This window comes from Protopterus annectens, chromosome 16.part0 (genome assembly GCF_019279795.1).
Source record: "Protopterus annectens isolate FY-2018-M chromosome 16.part0, PAN1.0, whole genome shotgun sequence".
In the NCBI taxonomy this organism is placed as follows: domain Eukaryota; kingdom Metazoa; phylum Chordata; order Ceratodontiformes; family Protopteridae; genus Protopterus; species Protopterus annectens.
Window position 1 is genome coordinate 381,902,849 of NC_056750.1, and position 22,687 is coordinate 381,925,535.

Sequence of the window (22,687 nt, forward strand, 5' to 3'; positions counted from 1 at the left end):
GTATGACCTCTTTGGAAGATGTGCCATAATGCTTCCTTCTCAGTCCAAAAAACCAACGCCACCATCCTGTCAGAAGAATTTACCATCCGAGGGAAGGCACAGTGGGACCAAAATGCCTTTTGCAGGATCCTCCATGGATACACTGTGTGGTCTGTGGACTATCTTCCCTTCCGATTCATCATTTCCAGGATCTCTCCAAATCTGAGGTTCTCTGGGAGGATGGTAAAGAAAAACTCAGTCTTTTTTACACATATCTGGGGTGAGAGATTTGAATGGCAAGTCAAAGTACTTCTCGCATATATGCTTCCTGGCTGTCTTCAGAGAGGAACGATTAAAGGACCAAGTCTAGATACACTGAGATGATACTGAAAGGTGTCTTTTAGACTCTCTGTCCTCTATGGTTGAGCCTGCCCCTCATGAAATTGGCAGAGACAGTGGGAGCAGCACATGCAATACAACCTGTAACATCCATGTCAAAGCTGACATCAAAGCAAAGTTCAGAGCTAAGGGCACCAAAACAGACTGTCAAAAGTGAAAGTCCACTGACGATGACACTGAAAAGACTGCAGTCAAGCCCAAGACTAAAGGCTCAAATGCCAAAGATGGACCAAGCTGGCAGACTCAAAGTCCTGGTGCCAAAGAAATTTCCAACATTAAAAACATCTATATCAGAACCATCCACTTCATTGGCAATGTCAATGCAGAAGGTGCTGAACCCAACATTTGTGTTTCTGAAGCAGTGACCACAACTGATTACACAGAAGTCAGTATCAATGCCTATAATGCAACTGATTGGTCTCACAGGGATTGGAACAGAAACAGTGGGCTATGAAGAGAGTTGGGACAAAAAAAAAACTCAGAAAAAGTGGACATGGAATATAGCCTCAAACTGTCCTGGTACAAGAGGGGAAGGGGTGACACTTAGACATTCATTTCCTGCTACAACTTCAAAACTGCCCATAACATTTTACTGTATGCAGTCTATGCCAACAATTATTGAGTAATTATGGAAGGATCTGAATGATCTGATAGATGGGCTGGAGGGATGTTTCTTTGTAATTCTGGTACTTGACACAAGCAACACTGCCATGTCTGGTTAACCTAGGGAAAGAATCTTCACTGATAATGACAGGCAAATGAAGTGAAATTCTCCCTGCATTTTCTGCTGACTTGAGCTAGAGTAACATCTTCTGAACTGACAGTCATGTCATCATTACACATATATCTTTTATTGACTTTCATTTTGGTTTAGAAGACGCATGGCACTCAGTCTCAGTCTTGGACACTGGAGGGGTTCACGCTATCACCAGAGGAGGAAATCCCATCGGGCATGGACCGAGCATTACCAACCAAAGGTTTCAAACTCAAATTGTTTTTTTAAAAGAGCTCAAATGTCAAAAGAAGCACAAATTGTCGACTTATTTTTAAGGTGTTCATTTGTAACACAGGCAACAAATAAGAAATATCTAAGTTAGGAATAATCTGGTGACAGCATTTGGTACATTTTTAAAAGATCTGCTGTTCACGGTCATTAGAAAACAATAACCAGCTAAACGTATAAATGTATAAAATGCACAACAGCAATTTTAACAACTAAAGTTATTTCCTGAACAGCAGCTGAAGAGCGAGAGAGAGAGAGAAAACAACATTCAACATTAAACAAAAACCAGAACACACACTCTTCAGCTGGTAGTTTTACAGTACAAACTGACAGAAAACAATGAAAATGCAATGAAAGAGCAAAACTTTGCTCCTTATTTGACAGAAATAATTAAGCAAAGCGTGATAAGGTGTGACACAAAATGCTAAGACCTCTGGGAGACGGGGGTAATAAAGCCCCCAAAAGGAAAAATATTCATTAGTCTGACCAGAGTGTAAATGGACAAATGGTAAAGGAGACTACAAATCAAGAAAGTACTAAAGTGATGGAAAATGTAAAGATTTTTTCAAATAGATCTGAAGAAAAAAGTGAAGCTGTCTCTAGCCATTTTCTGTAATGAAGAGCTAATTAGCAAAGGGATATGCAAAAGAAACTAGCTGACAGACTAGATTAAGGGAGTGGCTAGTAACCTGGGAAGGTTTTATAGGCAGTCCCTGGGTTAATGATGAGATTCGTTTTTTAGTCTGTCCTTAAGTCAAATTTGTATGCAAGTCGAAACACATACATATGGTTCTTATTAAATGTCACTTAGTCAAATGTTTGACTCAATCTAGTATTTATTTTATTTTTCTTTGCATAGAAACACTTCCAAACAAAAAAAAATCTTAAACATAATAATGTTGCTATGATTCCTTACTTCCTGTGAGCTATGCTTCCTTACTTCTTAACAAAGCTGGTTTAAGACATCTTGTTATTAAATCCAGTGTTTATGAGGACTTTTTCACACACTTTCACACACACACGCACACACTCACACACGCACACACGCACACACACAACCCTACTTTACCTATTCCATAACTAACCCCCTCCCCTTATGCAACCACCCACCTGTTAACTGCTGCCAGGGGATCCCTCGCTCTCACTCTTCACTTTCTCTCTCATACACACAGTCTCTTCCTCATTCATATATGCATTCACTCACACATCGCTCTCACTCTCTCCAAATCTCTCATACACACAATAACTTCCTCATTCATACATGCATTAACTCACACATCGCTCTCACTCTCTCACGATCTCTCATACACAAAGTCACTTCCTCATTCATACCTGCACTCACTCATACATCACTCTCACCCTTTCAATCTATCATATACAGTCACTTCCTCATTTATACCTGCATTCACTCACATATCACTCACACTCCCAATCTCACACACACACAGTCACGTCTTCATTCATACATGCATGCATTCACTCATATCGCTCTCACACAGTCTCTTCTTCATTCATACCTGCATTCACTCACACATCGCTCTCACCCTTCCGATCTCTCATCCACACAGTCACTTTCTCATTCATAAATGTACATTCACTCACACATTGCTCTCACTCTCTCAATCTTCCTCTCACACAGACACAAACACAGATTTGGGGAGCTTTAACAATTTTAATTTTTTTCACATTATTTCCGATATTGCGGCAGCCCGTTCATATCTATGGTTTTCCGCATGTCGGATGTCCGTAACCCGGGCATTGCCTGTACATGACAAGCTGACTGAAATACTCTTCTTTCAATTCTGGTTGATGAAGATGGACTTCCTCATTCCAGATTAACAAAGACACTGTTTACTGATGTAGCAAGCTCACTTACTTAACTGCTTACCCGGGGACTGTGGACAGAATCAGACAATTTAGTACATATCACCATCTAGAGATGGGGGAAGTGCTGCTGATTATACATTACTTTATTTCTCTCCTTTACATATGGATATCATGCAACTGTAGGAGTGAGCTAATGCCTATGTTTTTTTCCATTACAATGGTTATTATACCAGGCAAACTATACTGTGCATTAGGCTACATTAGTTTTTTTCTTTGCCACAGCAGATCAGAAGCCCATCTACACTAAGCTTTACATATATTAAAGACTGTACGTACCCTACATCATTATCTTCCAGTTCATCTACTCTTCACATGACCCTTGTCCTCAAGAATATCGGAGTTAGAGACTTCCAAGATGATGAAACAGCTTAACTTCAGCTCTTTCAGTGTGAAAGCAGAAACTGAGAAAAAGCTAATGATATTGTCAGCATGAGAAAAATTTAGTCACTGGCTTGTAAATGCACTGTCTGGATGTCAGCAACGAAGAAACTAAGACAGCCTGAAACAAAATCAACTAGAAAAGGTGAAGAGAAAACAATGGGTGGGAAGAATCTTGCAGCTGATCAAAACAAAAGAAAGTTCAAGCTCTAATTTTGGCGCAAGACATGGCTTCCAGTAATCTAGAGGGTAAACTTAAGTCAAGTGTGTTCACAGCTGATTAAATTAAATGAAACACTAAAGGAGTACATCAACTCAAATAACAAAAGGCTGGAAAAAATGGAAGAAGCTTTGAACAAATATTCAGATGAGCTGATAAAAGTGCAACAATTAGACGACAAAATGAAGAAAAGGTTGGCTATGAATGAGAATGCTCAAGAAGAGATGTTTAAAATATATTACAATTAGATGATACAACACATAGGAAAAATACAAGATTTTCTGCTGTACCAGAGAAACTAGAAGAAAGAGTCAATTAATTATTTTATGAAGTGTGAATAAACAGCTGAACAAGTATTCCAGAGCAGGAACAGTTAACTGAAAGGGTACACTTAGTGTGTGTGCTTCAAATCTGGCCATGAGAAAGCAGTTGAGACCTTTATTAGTAATGATGTAAACCTACCAGCAGAAAGAGTTGATCCTGACAAAACTATGGCTAAAGGGCAAAGTATTAAAAGTTGAAGACAGTATGGAAAATGATTGTTCACTGTACACCAGACAGGAGAGAGAAAAATTTCCAGTAATCAGGGAATGTCAAGAGGCAGGTGTGAAATACAAGCTGCTGTCTCCAGAATATTTTTACTATAGGATCAAACCCCTTTTTTTGATGGAAAACAGGGTGCGGAAAAAACGCAAAAGTTTGTCCAACAAAAAGTGAGACATCAAGGAAAAGGGGACTCTGCCTCTCACTTTTCTGATTATAAAGCACACGGAGAGAATTTGCCAGTGAAACCATTTCCATTGTTTCAAAGGAAAATACTTAAGTATCAAGAGTATCTTGGAATTGCACCAGAATCTGAAATTGGGAGATGGAGATGAACAGGAAAAAGACCAGCAACATAGACATTAGTGAGTAAATGTGGGAATGCAAAGCACCATTTTTTTAAATACAGCTGTATAGGAATAAGTACAAAATAGTAGACTTTTGTGGGGAAATGAAAACCATTTGCCTCACTTCATATCACTAATGTTTGGAAGGACTGTGAGGAGGTGGAAGAAGAAGGAAAATGTAACTGTAAGTAAAACAATTTATGTTCTTAACAGTATTTCTATGAACATGTTCACAATATAAATAGCATGTTTGACAGTAAAGTATTTCTAGTTGTTCATGTATGTAATAAAGTTACTAAAGTAAGCAGATGCCTTTTTTCATCTTCCCTTTATTTCTTCTTCTTGGGTATTAAGAAATGCAGACATTATGGTACCAAAACAGAGAGAGAAGAGAAGAAAAGACAGAAAAAAGCATGTTTAAGTTAAATAGGCTGTAAAAAGAAGTTATGTTCTTATCATAACGTTCCATGTGAATTGTTCATCTCGCCTTTGTTCTTACGCATGGGTTCGGAGCCGATCCTCGGCTCCGAGACGGCCACTTCTTCAGCTCTGCATCTTGAGAAAGCTCGAGGCATAGTCCTATCCCATAATCCCCTAGTGCTAATCCTCAGATCTAGTTTGCTAACACCAGAAGATAACAATGCGCCCTAGGCGCTCGCAGTAAATTAAAAATAAGGGGCACCAATGCCCCAAATACCTAGGTACTGACAAGTGTACCCTGACAACAGAAGAAGCCAGAGACTGAAAGGAAGGTGTTGAAGACAAGCTGAACTAGAATCCAAATCATCCCGTTCCCCGAAAAACCATAGGCTGGGGGATGGAGGGTGGGTAGTAAGAACAAAGGCGAGATGAACAATTCACATGGAACGTTATGGTAAGAACATAACTTCTTTATGTGAAATTGTTCAATCTCGCCGTTTGTTCTTACGCATGGGTAGCGTCCCTAGCTCCTTTACCTTGGGTGGCTCATGGGAGAACGTTCCTGAGGACCGTGGAACCAAAGGAGGCCCTATCTTTGGAGTTCTTGTCCAACTTATAATGGAGAATGAAGGTATGAGGCTTCACCCAGGTTGCTGCCACACAAATAGTATCCAACGGCAAACGGGCTGCATGGGCTAGAGATGTGGCCATCGCCCTAGTAGAATGAGCCTTGGGTTGAAAAGGTAATTGCTGTTTCGTCTGCGAATAGATAAATTTAATACAATCTGTGAGCCATTTAGACAAGGTAACTTTCGTAACCGCCATACCTTTTCTTTGGTCAGCAAAGGATATAAATAGCTGGTCTGATTTTCTGTCATCTTTTGTCCTTTGCAAATAAAACCTGAGTTGTCTGTGGACGTCTAATTTATGCAGCATATATTCCAACTTGTTAGTGTGATTTTTGAAAAAGGTGGGAAGTTCGATGGATTGGTTAATATTTGAAAGTGAACAAACTTTTGGGAGAAAAGATGGATTGGTGCGTAATGTCACTCTATCCGAGTGGAAGATCAAGTAGGGAGGTCGAACAGATAGCGTGTAATTCAAATTCTACGAGCGGAGGTGATAGCCACCAAGAATAAGGTTTTCCATGACACGAACTTAAGAGAGGCTGTGGAGGCTGGTTCAAAGGGGGGTAACATCAACTGGGATAAAATTAGGTTAAGATTCCAAGGAGCAACTGGGTTACAAATGGTAGGACGGAGGTGGAAAGTGCCTTTCATAAATGCCTTGCATAGTCTGTGGGACATGATGGAAAAATTTCTTTCACCCACATGAAAGTTCGATATGGCCGCCAGTTGGACTCTAATTGTGGACGATGATGCTCCTTCCTCAAAGATCTTAGAAACTCCAAAATTTTGTGCACCGGTGCTTCTGTTGGATCTAATCCTTGTTGTAATGCCCAATAAGAAAAACGTTTCCACTTGCTCCGGTAAGTCTTTGTAGTGGATGGTTTGAAAGAGAAACAATTATGCGTTTAACTGCAGGGGACAAAAGGCTTGACCTGGCTAGGATGGGAAGAGGAGCAGCCAAGCTGTCAATTTCAGGGTCTGCAGGGATGGATGAGGGGCTCCTGACGCATGGGTCAAAAGGTCTGGAACTGGGTCCAGAATCCATGGCTCCTCGATTTGATGGGCCTGAAGAAAGGGGAACCAGATCTGTCGAGGCCAGAATGGGGCTATTAGAATTATGGTCCTTTCCAGACGTTTGGCTTTCTGTAGAAACCTGGGGATTAAAGGAATGGGTGGAAAAGCATAAAGGAGACCTGGGGGCCAATCATGAACCAGTGAATCTCTGGGGACGCTCCCTAGTGGAGGGAGTAGGGCAAAGTAGCTTCTGCATTTGGCATTCATCGGTGATGCAAAAAGGTCGCAGCAAGGCTGGCCCCACTTGCGGAATATCGCTTCTGCCACTTGAGATTTCAGAGACCACTCGTGGGGTAACAGGATGGCTCTGCTCAACCTGTCTGCAATTATGTTGGACGTCCCGGGAATGTGCATTGCTATCAGAAAGCATCCGGTGGAGACAGCCCATTGCCAGATCCTGAGGGCCTCTCTGCATAGTGGATAAGATCTTGTTCCTCCCTGTTTGTTGATGTACCAGACCACTGACATGTTGTCTGTCTGGACTGCCACTGTTCCTCGAGGTAAGACGCTGTGAAAGTGTTGCAACGCTAGAAACACTGCTCTTAGCTCTAGGACATTGATTTGCAGTTTGCATTCTGTTCTGGACCATTGACCTTGGACCGTCTTTCCCTGGAACAACCCCCCCCACCCGATCAGGGAAGCGTCCGTGGTTATTGTCGCTGTCGGAGTTGGTAGGGTAAAAGGCCGACCCTGTGTCAAGTCTTGAGATAGCATCCACCATCGCAGATCCTGCTTGCAGCAGGATGTGATCAGAATTTCGTGTGACAATGGCAGGTGCTGATAGGACCATTGGGCGAACAGTAACCATTGAAGGATCCTCACGTGCATTCTTCCTAGAGGGACTGCAACAAGTGCGGCTGACATTAATCCCAGGACTTTCAAAACCTGTTCTGCTGTTGCTTTTGTCTTTTGAAGGAGTACTGCAATCTGCTCCCTTAGTTTTGAAACCCTTTCTGGTGGGAGCCTGACCCTGACCAAAGTAGTGTCCAGTTCTGCCCCTATAAATGAGATATGCTGTGATGGCGATAAGGTAGATTTTTCGAAATTGATTGTAATGCCAAGACGGGAACAAAGACTGATTGTGTAATCTCTTGCTTGGAGAAGATGATACTCGGTGGTGGCGGAGAGGAGCCAGTCGTCTAGATACGGAAACACCCGGAATCCTTGTTGTCTCAAGTGAGACACTACTACTGCCATACACTTGGTGAACACCCTGGGGGCTGAGGTGAGGCCAAACGGCAGAGCTCGAAACTGAAAGTGACTTGCTCCCAGCCGGAAGTGCAGGAATCTCCTGGACGGCCTGGCCATCTTTATGTGGTTGTACGTGTCCTTGAGATCTATAGAGCACATCCAGTCTCCTTCCTGCAGAAAAGGAAGGATTGACTGTAGCGTGACCATCCGAAACTTCTCCTTCACTACGAAGGCGTTTAGTTTGCTGAGATCCAGAATTGGTCTCCAGTCCCTTGTCTTCTTTGGAACTAAAAAGAACCTTGAGTAAGTTCCGGATCCTATTTGGTCTGCCGGAACTGTTTGGATGGCTCTTTTTCTGAGCAGCTTCTGGATCTCTAAGGCTGCCTGATTCCGCAGATTGGGTGGAATGTCTGGGAATCTTTTGGTGGTAGGGGGAACGTTTATGAATTTTATGTCGTAACCTCTGGTAATTATACTTTGTACCCACGAATCTGAAGTTAAATTTCGCCAGGCCAGTGGGTACAAAGTTAAGCGTCCCCCAACTGCCTCCAGAGCAGGACAGTCAGGCCTCCTCTCAGGAGTGCTGGAAGGGCTTGCCAGAGAAAGTATCTCTGTCACCCTGGTTTTGCGGTCCCCCTCTGCCACTTGGTTGGCGTCTTCCATTCCTTCCCCCTCCTCTGCCTCTGGAAGGGGCATTATCACTCTGTGTGGACTGAAAGTAACCCTGTGTCTTACGGAACCACATCTTTCCGCCTCTTTGCCCTTTGGGGTATGGTCTGGAAGGGACGGAAAAACGGACTCCTACAGCAGATAGGGTCTTCCCTTCTTGCTCACACCTAGTGAGGGTATCTTTTACTTTGGGGCCAAAAAGAGAGGCACCATCAAATGGGACGTTAGTAAAGGAAGACTTGAAGGATTCCGCAAAGGAGCACAGCCGCAGCCAGGATTGTCTCCTAAGTGCAATCGCTGAAGCTGCCGCTCTACTCGCACCTTCGGCCGCATACGAAATGAGCCTCATGGAGGAGTTGACTACAGAGTTAAGGGTATTAAGTTGTGCTGTCATTTTCTTGGTAACAGCAGCATCTGTGCGACCCTGGACAGTATCTCAGAGTTCCTTGAGGAGATCCCTCTGTAAACGCGTAAAATGCGTTTCTCGGTAACAGCAGCATCTGTGCGACCCTGGACAGTATCTCCGAGTTCCTTGAGGAGATCCCTCTGTAAACGCATAAAATGCGTCAAGTAGTTCAGCGATCACATGGAAAAAGTCGCAGAACTGAAAACGCGCTTCCCATATCTGTCCTTCGTCCTAGAATCCTTATTAGGAGGATGGACAGCGGAAGAGGACTCTGACATGTCCTTCTTAGTGGCTGCTGCCACCACCATAGTATCCACTGGAACACCCTTGGTAAGAAAACTCTTGTCCTGGGGGGCTGTTATAAACTTATTCGGTCTGCAGGGAACTGGTTCCACTGTGTCAGGTGTCTCCCAAGCCCTACGAGCTATCAAGTCCATAAGTTCGTCAAAGGGAGGGGTCACCCAGGAGGTAGAAGGTAGAGCCCCGAACGCCTTCAGCAATACAGATTCATCCACCGAAGGGTTAAGTGGCTGCCAATCTCCCCTCTGTTTTAGGATCTCCGGGATGTCCGCAAAGGAGACATCCTCCGAGAGGGACCGCAGGGACCCTTCTGCTTCATCTAAATCTGTACCTGATGTAAGAGATTCCTGTGGGGAATCTATGTGCCTCCTCTTGCACAGTCTTTTCCTTGGTACTTCTTCAGATGGGGCTTCTGGAGAAGCGTCCGAGGAACCGGGAGCACCCTCTGGGGGCAGCTGAGGCATTGGGTCTCGACGCTTTGTAGGAGCCGAGGATACAGAAGTCGAACATGGGCCCTTAGGGGGAGGAAAAGAAGAATCCGATGAGATATGTGTCTGTTTCGACAAGACCTTCCTCATGGTGTCGAAGGCACCGGTACCAGGATCCGAGGACCTCCCTGGTTCCGAGAAACCAGGAACAATCCCCGACATCGGGGGTCCGGGCTCCGACCCAGAGGACGGTGCCGAACTAATCTGAGCCGAGGCTCCTAGGGGGAGAGTCGGTACCGACAGCATGGTTCGACTGTCCGCCCTGGAACCCAGGAACGATAGTCGACTCCGGGACCCCTCAATCCATTCCGAGGGCGTCGAGGTCAACAGTACCGAAAGCACGGCTGTAGGCTTTGGTATCGAGGGTTCTACCCATCATCGGAACTTCAACTCTTGGCTCCGAAGACTCGACAGGACTCGGAGGAGGAGCAGTAGATGACCCAGGGAGGGCTTCGAGTTTCAAAACCAGCTGGGACGAAACTTTGATCAATTTGGAAAGGGCTGAGTTCTCCATTAACTTCTGTATCACTCGATCCACATCTGAATCAGATAAGGGTCTTGAAGAGCGGGTCGAAGGGGCCGAAGTCGTCACCGAGCAAAGGATCAATGGCGGCGGAACCTCCGAAACCGGCTCCAAGACCGGAGTCTTGATCAAAGATATACATTCGACTGCCGACTCCGAAGTCTGTGGAGCCGGTGTCCGAATTTTAATGGAGGTGCTCGGAGCCAAAGACTTTGGAAGACTTGGACCCCTTCGAAGACTTGGATACCAATTCAGCCTTGTCAAGGGCCTCCTGAAACTCGGGTTTTAACAAACCCCTGTCTACTAACTTCCTGTGTCTCTCCATCATGACCCTCCCATATAGAACAGTCCTCCTGTAAGTGGAGAGGGCCAAGACAGTAGACGCAGGAAGAGTGGTTATCTGTGATGGACATTTTTTGTCCGCATTGACATTCCTTGAAACCTGATTTTTGTTTCTCAGACATGTTATAATACTCCGACGATATATATATATATATATATATATATATATATATATATATATATAAACACCTAAATATTTAAAAGTATGTATACATATATAAAGATAACACACACACAAAAAAGTCTATGGACTTAAGCCTTTCCTAAAGAAAAAACACCTGTCGACCCAGACAGGATAATAGGCCTAAATATTGCCTTTAGCGAAAACTTTATAAAAAATAATAATAATAATAATCCCACTACAACTACACTAGTAAAAGACTAATATTATTGCTATCAACTATCTATACTAAATTAAAGGTAAGCTAGACAGAACTTCAAAAAATTGAAAAAAGCTTTACTGGCCCGAGCTTCTGCGATGCATCTGCTGTCGCGGCAAACTAGATCTGGGGATTAGCACTAGGGGATTATGGGATAGGACTGTGCCTCGAGCTTTCTCAAGATGCAGAGCTGAAGAAGTGGCCGTCTCGGAGCCGAGGATCGGCTTCGAACACATGCGTAAGAACAAATGGCGAGATTGAACAATTTCACATTATTGGGTTGCTGATGTGGGGGATGGGGTGTAAATATACACAAATCATAATTACAACAGATAATTTCAAATATGACCAACATACACAGCACGCCATTAAATATACACACCAGAAACTAGGCTCCCTTTACAAGATGAATAGATTCCTTACAGATACTACAATTAAAACTCTAGCCACCACCTTCTAACTGCTGACTTTCTTATACACCACTCCTATCCTCAGACTTAACAATACCCCAAAAAAGAAACTTGCCTCCTGCTACAATAAAACAGCTACATTTGCCACCAATCTCTCTCATGGGACCAAGCATTGTCATAGCTTAAAGCAATTATACTGGCCTGACCTACACATCTACCTAACATATTCACAACTAACTACAGCACATAAACTCAATCATCATCCAGAAAAATGCCCTGCAGTACACAACTTATTAATGACCTACTGTCCAGCAAGGGACTTCCGCTCTAGTAACAAAAGGGACCTCTGCTCTAGTAACAAATTATTTTAACTTGCAAATAAATCAAATAATGTTGCAGGGGACTTGATCTACTCCCAATATGTTGCTAAACTCTGGAATAGTATCACCACACAAATAAACTCTCCATAGTTTTAAATCACTGCTTAAACATCTTAACCAATCCTGGTACTGCACATGCTCATCTCAAGGTTAAAACTTTGTGTTCACAGTAAGATACTCTCCAAATACTGTCCTCAAGAAATACTCTCAACCACTCACTGAAATGACAAAATAATTTTTATACATAACTGCTGCCTGAACAATCCACTAAGTTAGCAACTGCCACCTCTGTAAAATTTTAGAATGTATAAATATAACTACTGCTTGTGTATAAATGTAAATAGAAATGTAACTACTCTCTGTTTAACTGGAACTTGGTATAATGCAATCTAAGCAAATGGAGCTTTTTTCCCCAGGCCATTGCTCATAGCTGGCCTTAGGCATAGGCCAACTAGGCGGCTGCCTAGGGGACCACTCTAGCAGAATTGCTTTTCCAGTAATCGGGATGGTGTAGGTAGACCAGGATCCGGGCACAGGGTGGTGTTGGGGAGGCACTGTGGAGACCTTCTACCTAGGGCACCAGTTGGCCAAAGGCCAGTCCTGAGTATTACCCAGTTGGACTTTCTCAGTAAACAGACAGATGAATAAATAAATAAATGTAAAGTCAATATGTTTTCTTTTACTTTTACATAGGGGAATACCTGGATTAAGACCCATGCCTTAATCTAATAACAAATTTTAAGTGGAAACAAGTAAAAATGAAATCATCAAATATAATGAAGTTTTCCTTTATAGGTGTTTACTAAGCTAATGACCACAAAGGCCTTTTTAAACCTAGTCATGCATCCTAAGCCTCTGAAAAGTTCTAATACCCTTGAAAAGTATAAGCAGGGGATTGGGAGATGAAACATTTACACACAGGGGCCTGGGAGACGAACCAGTTAAAGGTTGCCTGTGTCCATTAGAGACATAGGTTCCAAACCAGGGATGAATTTCCTGTTCCCTATCCAATTGTCCATGTTGCACTTGAATTGGGTTAAGGAGAAACTCTGCTTCACATGGATGGGGAGCCTGTTCCAGAGCAGGGAAGTCTCTGGGATACATACCTGACTCTCCAGCAGGTCCTACTTATATCACAGGCAAGGTTTAAGTCTTTAGAATGGGCAATTCTGGTGCTGCTTGTTTTGTCAGAGTGGGGTTTGACAATGCCCTGTATGCCAGGCATAGATCTCCCCTCAAAAGCCTGTAGGAGACAGAATACAGGTACAGACAGAATACAGGGATAGGGCCTTGAGGCAGTCTGCACAACACATTTTACTTATGGGCTGTATTCTTTTAGTAAGGAATTTATGTGGACGTTCCAATTATTGATATGCCTTTTAAGGTACATATCAAAGGGGCACTGTACTCAATGATATGTCTGATGAATGCAAGTACAGTGGAAAAATGACTTCCTTGGACTTAAATGTCATAACTTTGTTTATAAGTTGCGCAACACAGAATGATTTTCTGACTACTGTAGACATGTGATGGTCAAAGGGGTGTGTTGTCAATATGATGGTTACCAGGGGTGGATGGCTTCCCGAAAGATACCATTATGCATTTTTCAGTATTTAGTTTTAGTCCATGGCTCTGACACCAGTTGTCTGTCTGTGTCAGCCCTTCCTGGAGAACATCTGCATCAGTGTGGAATTCAATGACAACTCCTAATTTGCAATCATCTGCAAATTTGGTCAGCCAGAGACCACTGACATTAGCCTTGACTTCTAAAAAGTAAATGCCAAAAAGGAGTGGTCCAAGGACCGATCCTTGAGGGACTCCACTAGTGACTGACCTCTCTGTAGAGATTGACTCCCCAATTCTAACTTCCTGGGTCCCTGTCAGCCAGGTGGCTATCCCACCAGGAGACATATGGGTTTGTACCTAACCTCTTGAGTTTGTCAACAATGCCCAAGTAGGTATTGTGTCAAATGCTTTGGCCAGGTCAAGGTACTCATCCACTGCTTTGGTGACCTTCTCAAAGAAGTCCACCAGGTTGAGTAGGCATGACTTGCCCTTGACGAAACCAAACTGGGTTGGATCCAGTGTCTGGAGGTTTACTATATCACTATCGATCAATTCTATGATATTTTTTTCCATGGCTTTATATATAAGACTAGTGGATTTATGGGTCTGTAGTCTCCAGGGACTGTAGATGGCTCACCTTTGTGCAGAGGGATGACTGTTGCTGTTTTCCATTCATAAGCCTGTTTGGAAGCTACAGTTAAATAGCAATTCCAGAGGGCTTGATAGGTCATGTTTCAAGCTATTTAGAAGATATCCGGTGATACTGTCTAGGTCGATTGATGCAGTGTTCTTGGACTTAGACAGAGCATTAACGACCTGTTCCCTAGTGATAGCAAGGGAAGTTACATTTGATAGTATTTCCTGATGGAAGGTTGAGGGGGAGAGAGCAGTAAAGCTGAAGCTGAATTTTTCGACCAGTAGGTTTGCTACATCTTCTGGCTCAGTACAGGTTGCTCCATTTGCAATGAGCTCTGGACACAATAGCTAAAGAATGCTTTGTGGTTGTCCTTGGCCTCAGAGACCAAATGTATGTCATATTTGGCTTTGGTAGACTTTATATGTCCTCTGAGTTGTTTGTTTAGTTTGATACGAGTGCTTATATCCTGCTGGGTGCTGCACCTCCTAATTTTTGCCATGATTTTCTTCATTTTGTTATACAGCCTACTGATTTTGTGATTCCGCCAGGGTGGCTTGTTTTTTTAGTTAGTTCTGTACTTCTTCCTGTTGGATACAGCTGCCTCTATACAGTTATTAACATACTTGTACAGGGCTTCTGTTAACAATTATGCACAGACTGCAGTGTTCTCAAGGTTTATGGGGGCTTGAAATTTTGCCAAGTTATCACTTAATAGTAGGAAGTTAGCCTTAGAATAGTTTCTGAATATTCCAGGTTTAGCTGGGGGTCCAGGTTTTATTTTTACTTCAAAGGGGACCATTTTCTGGTCTGGTCTGATCTTACCAAGGATGCCATTACGATAAGGGGTGTGCAGCAATCTCCCGATTTAGTAAGGACCAGATCCAGTACAGTTGCACCCCTGGTTGGTGCACTGACAATCTGGTCCAGGCAGTTTGTGTTTACAAAATCTAGGAATCTTTGTGTCTATATGTCTGGTGTAGTATAGGACTCCCAGTTAATGTGGGGTAATGAAAGTTGCCCATGAATATGGAATTGGGTTGGATGGTGAGCGTTTCAAATAAGTTTAAATACATGGTATGGGTTTCCTTGGTCACAGAGGGGGACCAAAAGCTTGCAAGGAAGTGGTATTGGATTTTGCCTATGGTGATTTGAACATGCAGCAGCTCCAGTGCATTGTTCTGTTGGACCAGCCTTGAGGTATATTTAATACTGATGCAATAAATGGTTCAGCTTGTCTTTCAGGCTGCAATAGAGAACTATTTTTTTTCTATTACATTTCTATGGAGACAAGCTAATGACAAAGCAATAAAAGAGAGAATTAAGTTTTCTTCAAGGCTAAAAGTTAACAATTTCTGAAAGCATGCAAGTTGTTTTCACATCTGGGGGATAAAAAAAGAACAGACAGCAATTAGTGCAAGTTGATGCACAGGCAATAACATGCGTCTTAACATGGATAACCTCAATTTCAGGTTAATTAGTGCCTGTGTTAACATCTATTTGGCACAAATGCTCCAATTAAGAGAGTTAAGCCTCATTATTATTGTTATGCGTGTTTGTATCAAGTTAATAGGTTATGGCACTGTTTTGGGGGTATGTCTTTTTTTTTTTTTTATGGTTTTATTAAAACAACAATTCTTGTAAAATCTGACATAGGTTCCAATGTTGATAAAAAACTGTATTAAGGATTAACCTGCCAAACAGTACCAGGTACATATATTACAGCAGCTGGAAATGGACAGTTAGAAAAGCTGCCATATATAATAGGTGGCAATAATGACTTCTTAGAGTAATGGCGGCACTTTCCAAATTATCCTGGAATGTGAATGGTCTTACAGGTACAGATAAAAAAGAAAGAATACAGCAGTGCTACAAGAGGCACATTTGGAAAGAACTGAGCATTTGAATTTGATAAAGAAAGGATTTCAGGATGGGTATTCTGCAGAATATCATGGCCAAATGAAAAGAGGAGTACTTAAATGAAATGCTAGAAAAGCTCCAGTAGTGACAGAAGAGGAAAAAAGATAACAGCAGATTTGTGGTAGTTAAGGGTTACTGGGAAGGGATGAGGGTTATGCTGGCATGTACTTATATTCTACCTAAAGCTGCTACTATGAACCTTAGAAAATTTTGGGGAGAAATAATCAGCTTTCAGCAGGGAATATTACTCATAGATGGGGACTGGAAATTGAGTTGCAACACTGGGGATGTATTGGGGGGCCTAGAAGAGGAAATACAATAACAGAAGGTTGATTTCTGAAGAAATCTACAAAAATGTTTGTTATGAAAGGAGTGAATTCAGTAGTAGGAACTCAGAGAATTCACATACTATTCACCAAAGTACAATAACTGTTCTAGATTACACAGAAATTATATTTCACAGGAATACGTGCATTTAACTGGAAACTTTGACACATCCAATAACTATTTCAGACCATGCACCATTAACTACTAAGATAAAAATGCAGGGTAATGAAGTGAAGATCAGACAGAGGCGCTTCAACACTTACCTGTTAAAAAGAGAGAAATTTAATGAATGGGTAGTGGAAATTATGCAGGAGTTATTAGGGAAGCTAGAAAGTACTCCAGAAGTTATGGCTAGTGAATGGGATAAAATTAAAGTGGGGGTTAAAAATAGGGTTAAAGTACCAAAAAATGAGGGAAAACTCATTTAACAAGAAGAGGTGTAAGTGAATGGGATAAAATTAAAGTGGGGGTTAAAAATAGGGTTAAAGTACCAAAAAAATGAGGGAAAACTCATTTAACAAGAAGAGGTGTAACTGCAGAGTGCTAAAAAGAAAATGATGGAATATCTGGATAATTTCCATGAGTTTAGAAAGAAGTGTTTTTTTAATAATAACGCCATAAAAATTTCTGACACAACGAGTAAGGAAATAAAAAGTAGAAAGGGTTATTACCAAACTTAGGGAGCCTACAACAAGTAAAATAGCCAAAGGTTTTATAGAGGAGTTAGAGATATTTCGGAAACTTTATGAACATTTGTATAAGGTAGAGAAGTGGGGAAATCAAGAAAAAGCACAAATGGAAATATTTATAAAAGACTTAAATATGCCAAGGTCAGAGGCAGATGAGACTCAACAACTAACAGTTAAGACGGGAGAAGATTAGATAAAAATATCAATATATAACCGATCTGCAGAAAATATCCTGGAATAGATGGCATTCAGGAGGAAGTTTGAAAGCTAGTAGGATAGAAAGTGATAAATATCTAGAAGGTTTTATTTAACAGTATTTTAAAAGGACAGGAGGCACCCACATCCTGGGAAAAAGCTGGGGTGGCTGTAATACGTAAATATGATAGAGACCCATCTGATCCAGCTTCATATAGGCCCATTTTAATTTTAAACCATGATTATAAAGCGAGTACGTCTACAATGACTAAAAGAAAAGTAAAGATGATGGCAAAATTGATAGATATGAACCAATGTGGTTTTGTGGAGGGGGAGGCAAACATCTGACACCATTAATAGAACAATGATAATCCACAGGAAAGCAGAATGTAAGATAAAAAGAAGTTATGTACTCACCGTAACGTTCCATCTGAGTACTTCTACTTCATTTGTCTTCAACCTGTGGGATACCGGATCCGTATCAGATCCGAGCCGGCAACTTTACTAGCATCTGCTCAAAACTCCACGCTCCTCCCCTTACCCATAACACACCTCCACTGCCTTCCAACCCCCAGATCAAGTTTGCTGAATCTTATACTGATAACCCGACCTGAAAAAATACTTGTGATCTGTAACTGCAGCCCACAGGCTGTTCATATGCCAAGGTCTGGGGGAAGGAGGGCGGGACGGTTGAAGACAAATGAAGTAGAACTACTCAGATGGAATGTTATGGTGAGTACATAACTTCTTTATCTTTAGTAGTTTACTTCATTTGGTCTTCAACCTGTGGGACAGAGTCCCCAGCTACTAAAATCCTGGGAGGCCCTCATGGAAGGATATTCCGGAGCACTGCAGAATCAAAGGATGCTCTCCTTCTGGAAGTCAAATCCAATTTGTAATGAGAAATAAATGAATGAGATGAGGACCAAGTAGCTGCAGAACAAATATCATCTAAAGAAACTCTAGACTAAAAAGCTGTAGACATAGCCACTGGTCTAGTGGAATGAGCTCTCACCTGACCCGGAGGAGACATGCCTCTGTCCTTATAGACCTGAAGAATGCATGAAGAAATCCATCTAGAATTAGTGACCTTGGAGATAGGTTCCCCAAAAAAGGTTTATAGAAAGATACAAACAACTGATCAGATTTAAGGAAATTTTTTGTCCTGTGTAAATAGAATCGTAACTGCCTGTGAACATCCAGCAGGTGGAGTTTATATTCCATCTTGTTAGTAAAATTAGGAAAGAACACAGGCAAACTGATGGTCTGATTGATATTGAGTGGTGATGCCACCTTAGGAAGAAGGGATGGACTGGTCCGAAAGGGAAACCCTATCTTTGTGAAAAATCATATAAGGAACTTTGATGGACAAGACCTGCAGTTCTGAAACCCTTTTGGCAGAGGTAATATCCACCAGAAATGCTGTTTTCCAAGATAAATATTTCAGATCTGCAGTTGCAGCAAGTTTGAATGGCAGAGATACCAAAGCTTGAAGAACCACAGTAAGGTCCCATGGGGGAACAGGATCCTTGACCGTGGGGGGGCGTAACAAAAAGGTGCCTTTAATAAAGGCTTTACACAGTCTGGAGGAGGCTTGAGAGGCAGAATTCTCACCCACATGAAAATGACAAATGGCAGCCAACTGAACCTTGACAGCAGAAGAACTAGCTCCATGTTGAAAAATAGCTAGAAAATCAAGAATGGCGGAAATAGGAGCCATGAAGGGGTTCAAACTCCTTTGAGAGGCCCAAAAGGAAAAACGTTTCCACTTGCTGCGATAAACATTCCTGGTCGAAGACTTATGATCAGCCACCAAAAAGGACCTAACCGAGGAGAATAATCCAGGAGTCCTAAAAATCACAGGAACTGGAGCAGCCAAGCTGTGTGCTTCAAACTGTCCAGATTCGGATGCAAAACCCCCAAAGGTTATGAAATCAGATCCTGAATGGGATACAAAATCCAAGGCAGAGCCAGAAGGTGAGACCAAAGGAAGTGAAACCATACCTGGCGAGGCCAAAATGGGGCAATGAGGATCACTTTGCTCCCCAGTCAACAACCTTTCTTTAGAAACCTCGAAATAAGAAATACTGGAGGGTAAGCATACAGAAGGCCGGGAGGCCAAGCATGTACTACAGCACCTCTGGGGGACTTCCTCGGCAGGGGGTTCAGAGCGAAAAACTCGCTGCACTTCGCGTTGGAAGGAGATGCGTAGAGTTCGCAGCAAGGTTGGCCACTCTACTGAAAGATTCAGAGACCACTCGTAAGGCATCAGAATAGTCAGACAGCTTGTCGGCTAGGATGTTGGACCATCCCGGAATGTGCATTGCGATGAGAAAATGACCGGTGGAGATCGCCCATTCCCACACTCTCATGGCCTCGCGACAAAGTGGGTAAGATCTGGTCCCTCCCTGTTTGTTGATATACCAGACCAGTGACATGTTGTCTGACTGAATTGCAATCGTTCCCAAAGGAAGAAAGGCATGAAGGGCCCTGCAACACTAAAAAGACCGCCCTCATCTAGAACATTTATGTGTAAGCTGGTCTCCACAGGGGACCACAGGCCTTGGACTGTCCTGCCCAAACAATGCCCCCCCCACCAAATTTGGAAGGCATCTGTGGTCACTGTGGCTTGGGCCGGGGCTGGAACAAAGAGTCGTCCCTTCAAAATGTCCGGAGAACACATCCACCATATGAGAGACGACCGACAGACTCGACGGAGTTGAATTGGATACGCCAATGAAGGTTCCAACAGGGACCATTGCACAGCTAGAGTACACTGTAGAATTCTCATGTGCAACCGGGCACATGGGAGAAGCATTATGGCTGCCATCATTGAGCCTAAGGCCCTCAACACTGATTCCGCCATTGGGAGTTGAGAAGGGTAGATCAGAGAGACATGCATCCTCATGTTTTGTACCCTCTCTGAGGTCAGGAATATTTTGCACTGTAAAGTATCTATCCTTGTGCCAATGTAGTCTATCACCTGTACAGGATCTAGGAGTGATTTGGATGCATTGACTGTGTTCCCCAAATGCAGCGCAAGGATCAAGAAATAATCCCTGGTTTGGGAGAGTAGATATCTGGTGGGAGCAGCGAGGAGCCAATCGTCCAGGTACGGATAGACCTGAATCCCCTGAAGCCTCAGGTGAGCAGCTACCACTGCCATCACTTTGGTGAACACCCTGGGGACTGTGGTGAGACCAAAGGGTAGGGATTGAAATTGGTAATGACGGACTCCTAGCCAGAAGAGGAGGAACCTCTTGGAGCTTCTGTGCATTTTTGTGATAGTAAGCATCCTGGAGATCTAACGAGCACATCCAGTCGTTCTCTTGCAGGTTTGGCATGATGGACTGTAGTGTGACCATCCAGAACTTCTCTTTGGCAACTGACAGGTTCAAGGTAGAAAGGTCCAGAATGAGCCTCAAGTCCCCTGTTTTCTTTGGCACCAAAAAGAACCTGGAGTAGAAGCCCGATCCAGACTGATCTGGGGGGGGGGGGTGGTGGTGGTGGTTTTGATGGCTCATTCTAGCAGCTTGGAAATTTACTGTGCTACTGCCTCCCTTTGCGTGGGTGGTATGTCCGGGAGGTGTTTGGGAGATTTGGGGGGACCCACAAAGGGCATAGAGTATCCTCTGGATATGATCTGATGCACCCAGCGGTCTGATGTTATGGATTCCCATACTGCTAGGTGCAAGGACAATTGTCCCAGACTGCCTCCAGAGTAGAGCAGTCGGGCCACCCCTCAGGGTTGCTGCCCGGGACTGTCCAAGAAAGGTTCTCAAGACCCAAAATTTCTCGGACCCCCTCTGCCTCTGGGCCAGCATCTATTCTGTCCTCCTCTGTGGGAAGAACAGCCCTGAGTGTCCTGGAAATACTGTGACTTCTGGAACCACATCTATTGTCCTCTCTGGTTCCGGGAAAAGGACCGTTGAGGGTTCAAGAAGCGAATCACAATGGCAGACAGTGTCTTCCCGTCCTTCTCATTCTGGACTAACATCTCTTGGACGGTTTTACCAAAAAGAGTAGAGCAGTCATAAGGGGCATTGGCAAACGACGCCTTGAAAGGTTCCGAAAACTGACAATCTGAGCCAGGCGTTGCGCCTCATGTACACACCGGACTCAGCCGCCCTAGCCGCTCCTTCAGTAGCATGTGAAAGGAGTCGCATGGACATGTTGGAGACTGCTTTCAAATTCCACTCCCTCGGAACCGAGAGTGGGTTGAATTCGAACTGGTCGGATTCGACACTCTCCAGGCAGCTGTCGGTGTTGAGGAAGCAGGTACCGTCGGCGCCGACCCCCTGACTAAAGTCATCCTTTGATCCGAAAACTCCAAACCTGATGGACCGATCGGAGAAGGAGAAATCAGTTGGAAAAAAAGGAAGCGAGCTCTCCCCTCCTGAGGGAGAGGGGGCTGGCAAGACCCCCATCTGGATCTGAGTACGAATGAACCTCCTCATGATTTTATCCATGTAGACTTCAGATAAAGACTGGGTGGACCTTGAGGCCACGGACTCCAAACTTGCAGGTCAGCGCATCGAGGCCCTAGATGCAGAGCGTGTCTCCTCCAGCTCCGGGGAAAATCTCGGAGATAGGAGCCGAGGGGAGTCACGGATCCTAAGAGTCGTGACCAGTGAAGGGAGGTCCTGAGACATCTTACATTTTTCCCTCGACTTCGACTCTCTCTCCTTCTCTCTGCCCCTTTTCCGCTCCGCTTCTGCAGGCTTTTGCACAGGAGGTTGAGTCCCAGCCTGGGAAGGAGAAGAAGCCAGGGGAAGAGAAGGAGAGGTGGCCACACAGCCGCTGTGACCAAAGCTGAAAACAAGGCAATTGTCTCAGAAGGGGGAAGATGGACATTCAGGGACAACTTGGCCTTCCTGTCTTTACAACCCCGTGCATATAGTGCAGTCTGTGTTAAGATGCCCAAGCACATAACACACAGTGTGTGGTCATCCTCTGGAGATAACTTATGGCCACACACAGTGCATCTTTTAAATACTGGCTTATCAGCCACAGTATCAGCCAAAGTATCAGTGGAAAGAATAACTGAAAAAAATATAATTTCTTTCTCACTGAAAACACTCACTCACCACACACACACAGAACACACAGATGGGGGGAGAGGAAGCAAAAACACACACAACTACTCTAAACTAAGCTAACAACTCTAAATTTAGAAAAACGCAACGCACCATGCAAGGGGAGGAGAAAGGGCAACCTACACTATCACTACCTAAAGTTAGAGAGAAAAAAGAAACTTTCTAAAAGTTTTACACCCACTTACAACCTGGAGCTCGAGAGATCACGATGTTTCAGCTAGCCACGCAAACGAGATCTGGGGGTTGGACAGTAGTGGAGGTGTATTATGGGTAAGGGGAGGAGCTTGGATCT

The 22,687-nt window shown here is 43.4% G+C and overlaps 1 protein-coding gene across 1 annotated transcript in view; it reads right to left on the reverse strand.

Moving 5' to 3' along the window:
* The window catches only part of CNTRL (centriolin), a 4,034,091-nt gene that overhangs the window by 3,416,138 nt on the left and 595,266 nt on the right, over nt 1-22,687 (reverse strand). Inside the window, 2 exon segments of the mRNA XM_044058259.1 lie at nt 872-894; nt 11,300-11,344. Coding sequence (XP_043914194.1) covers nt 872-894; nt 11,300-11,344 — 68 coding nt within the window.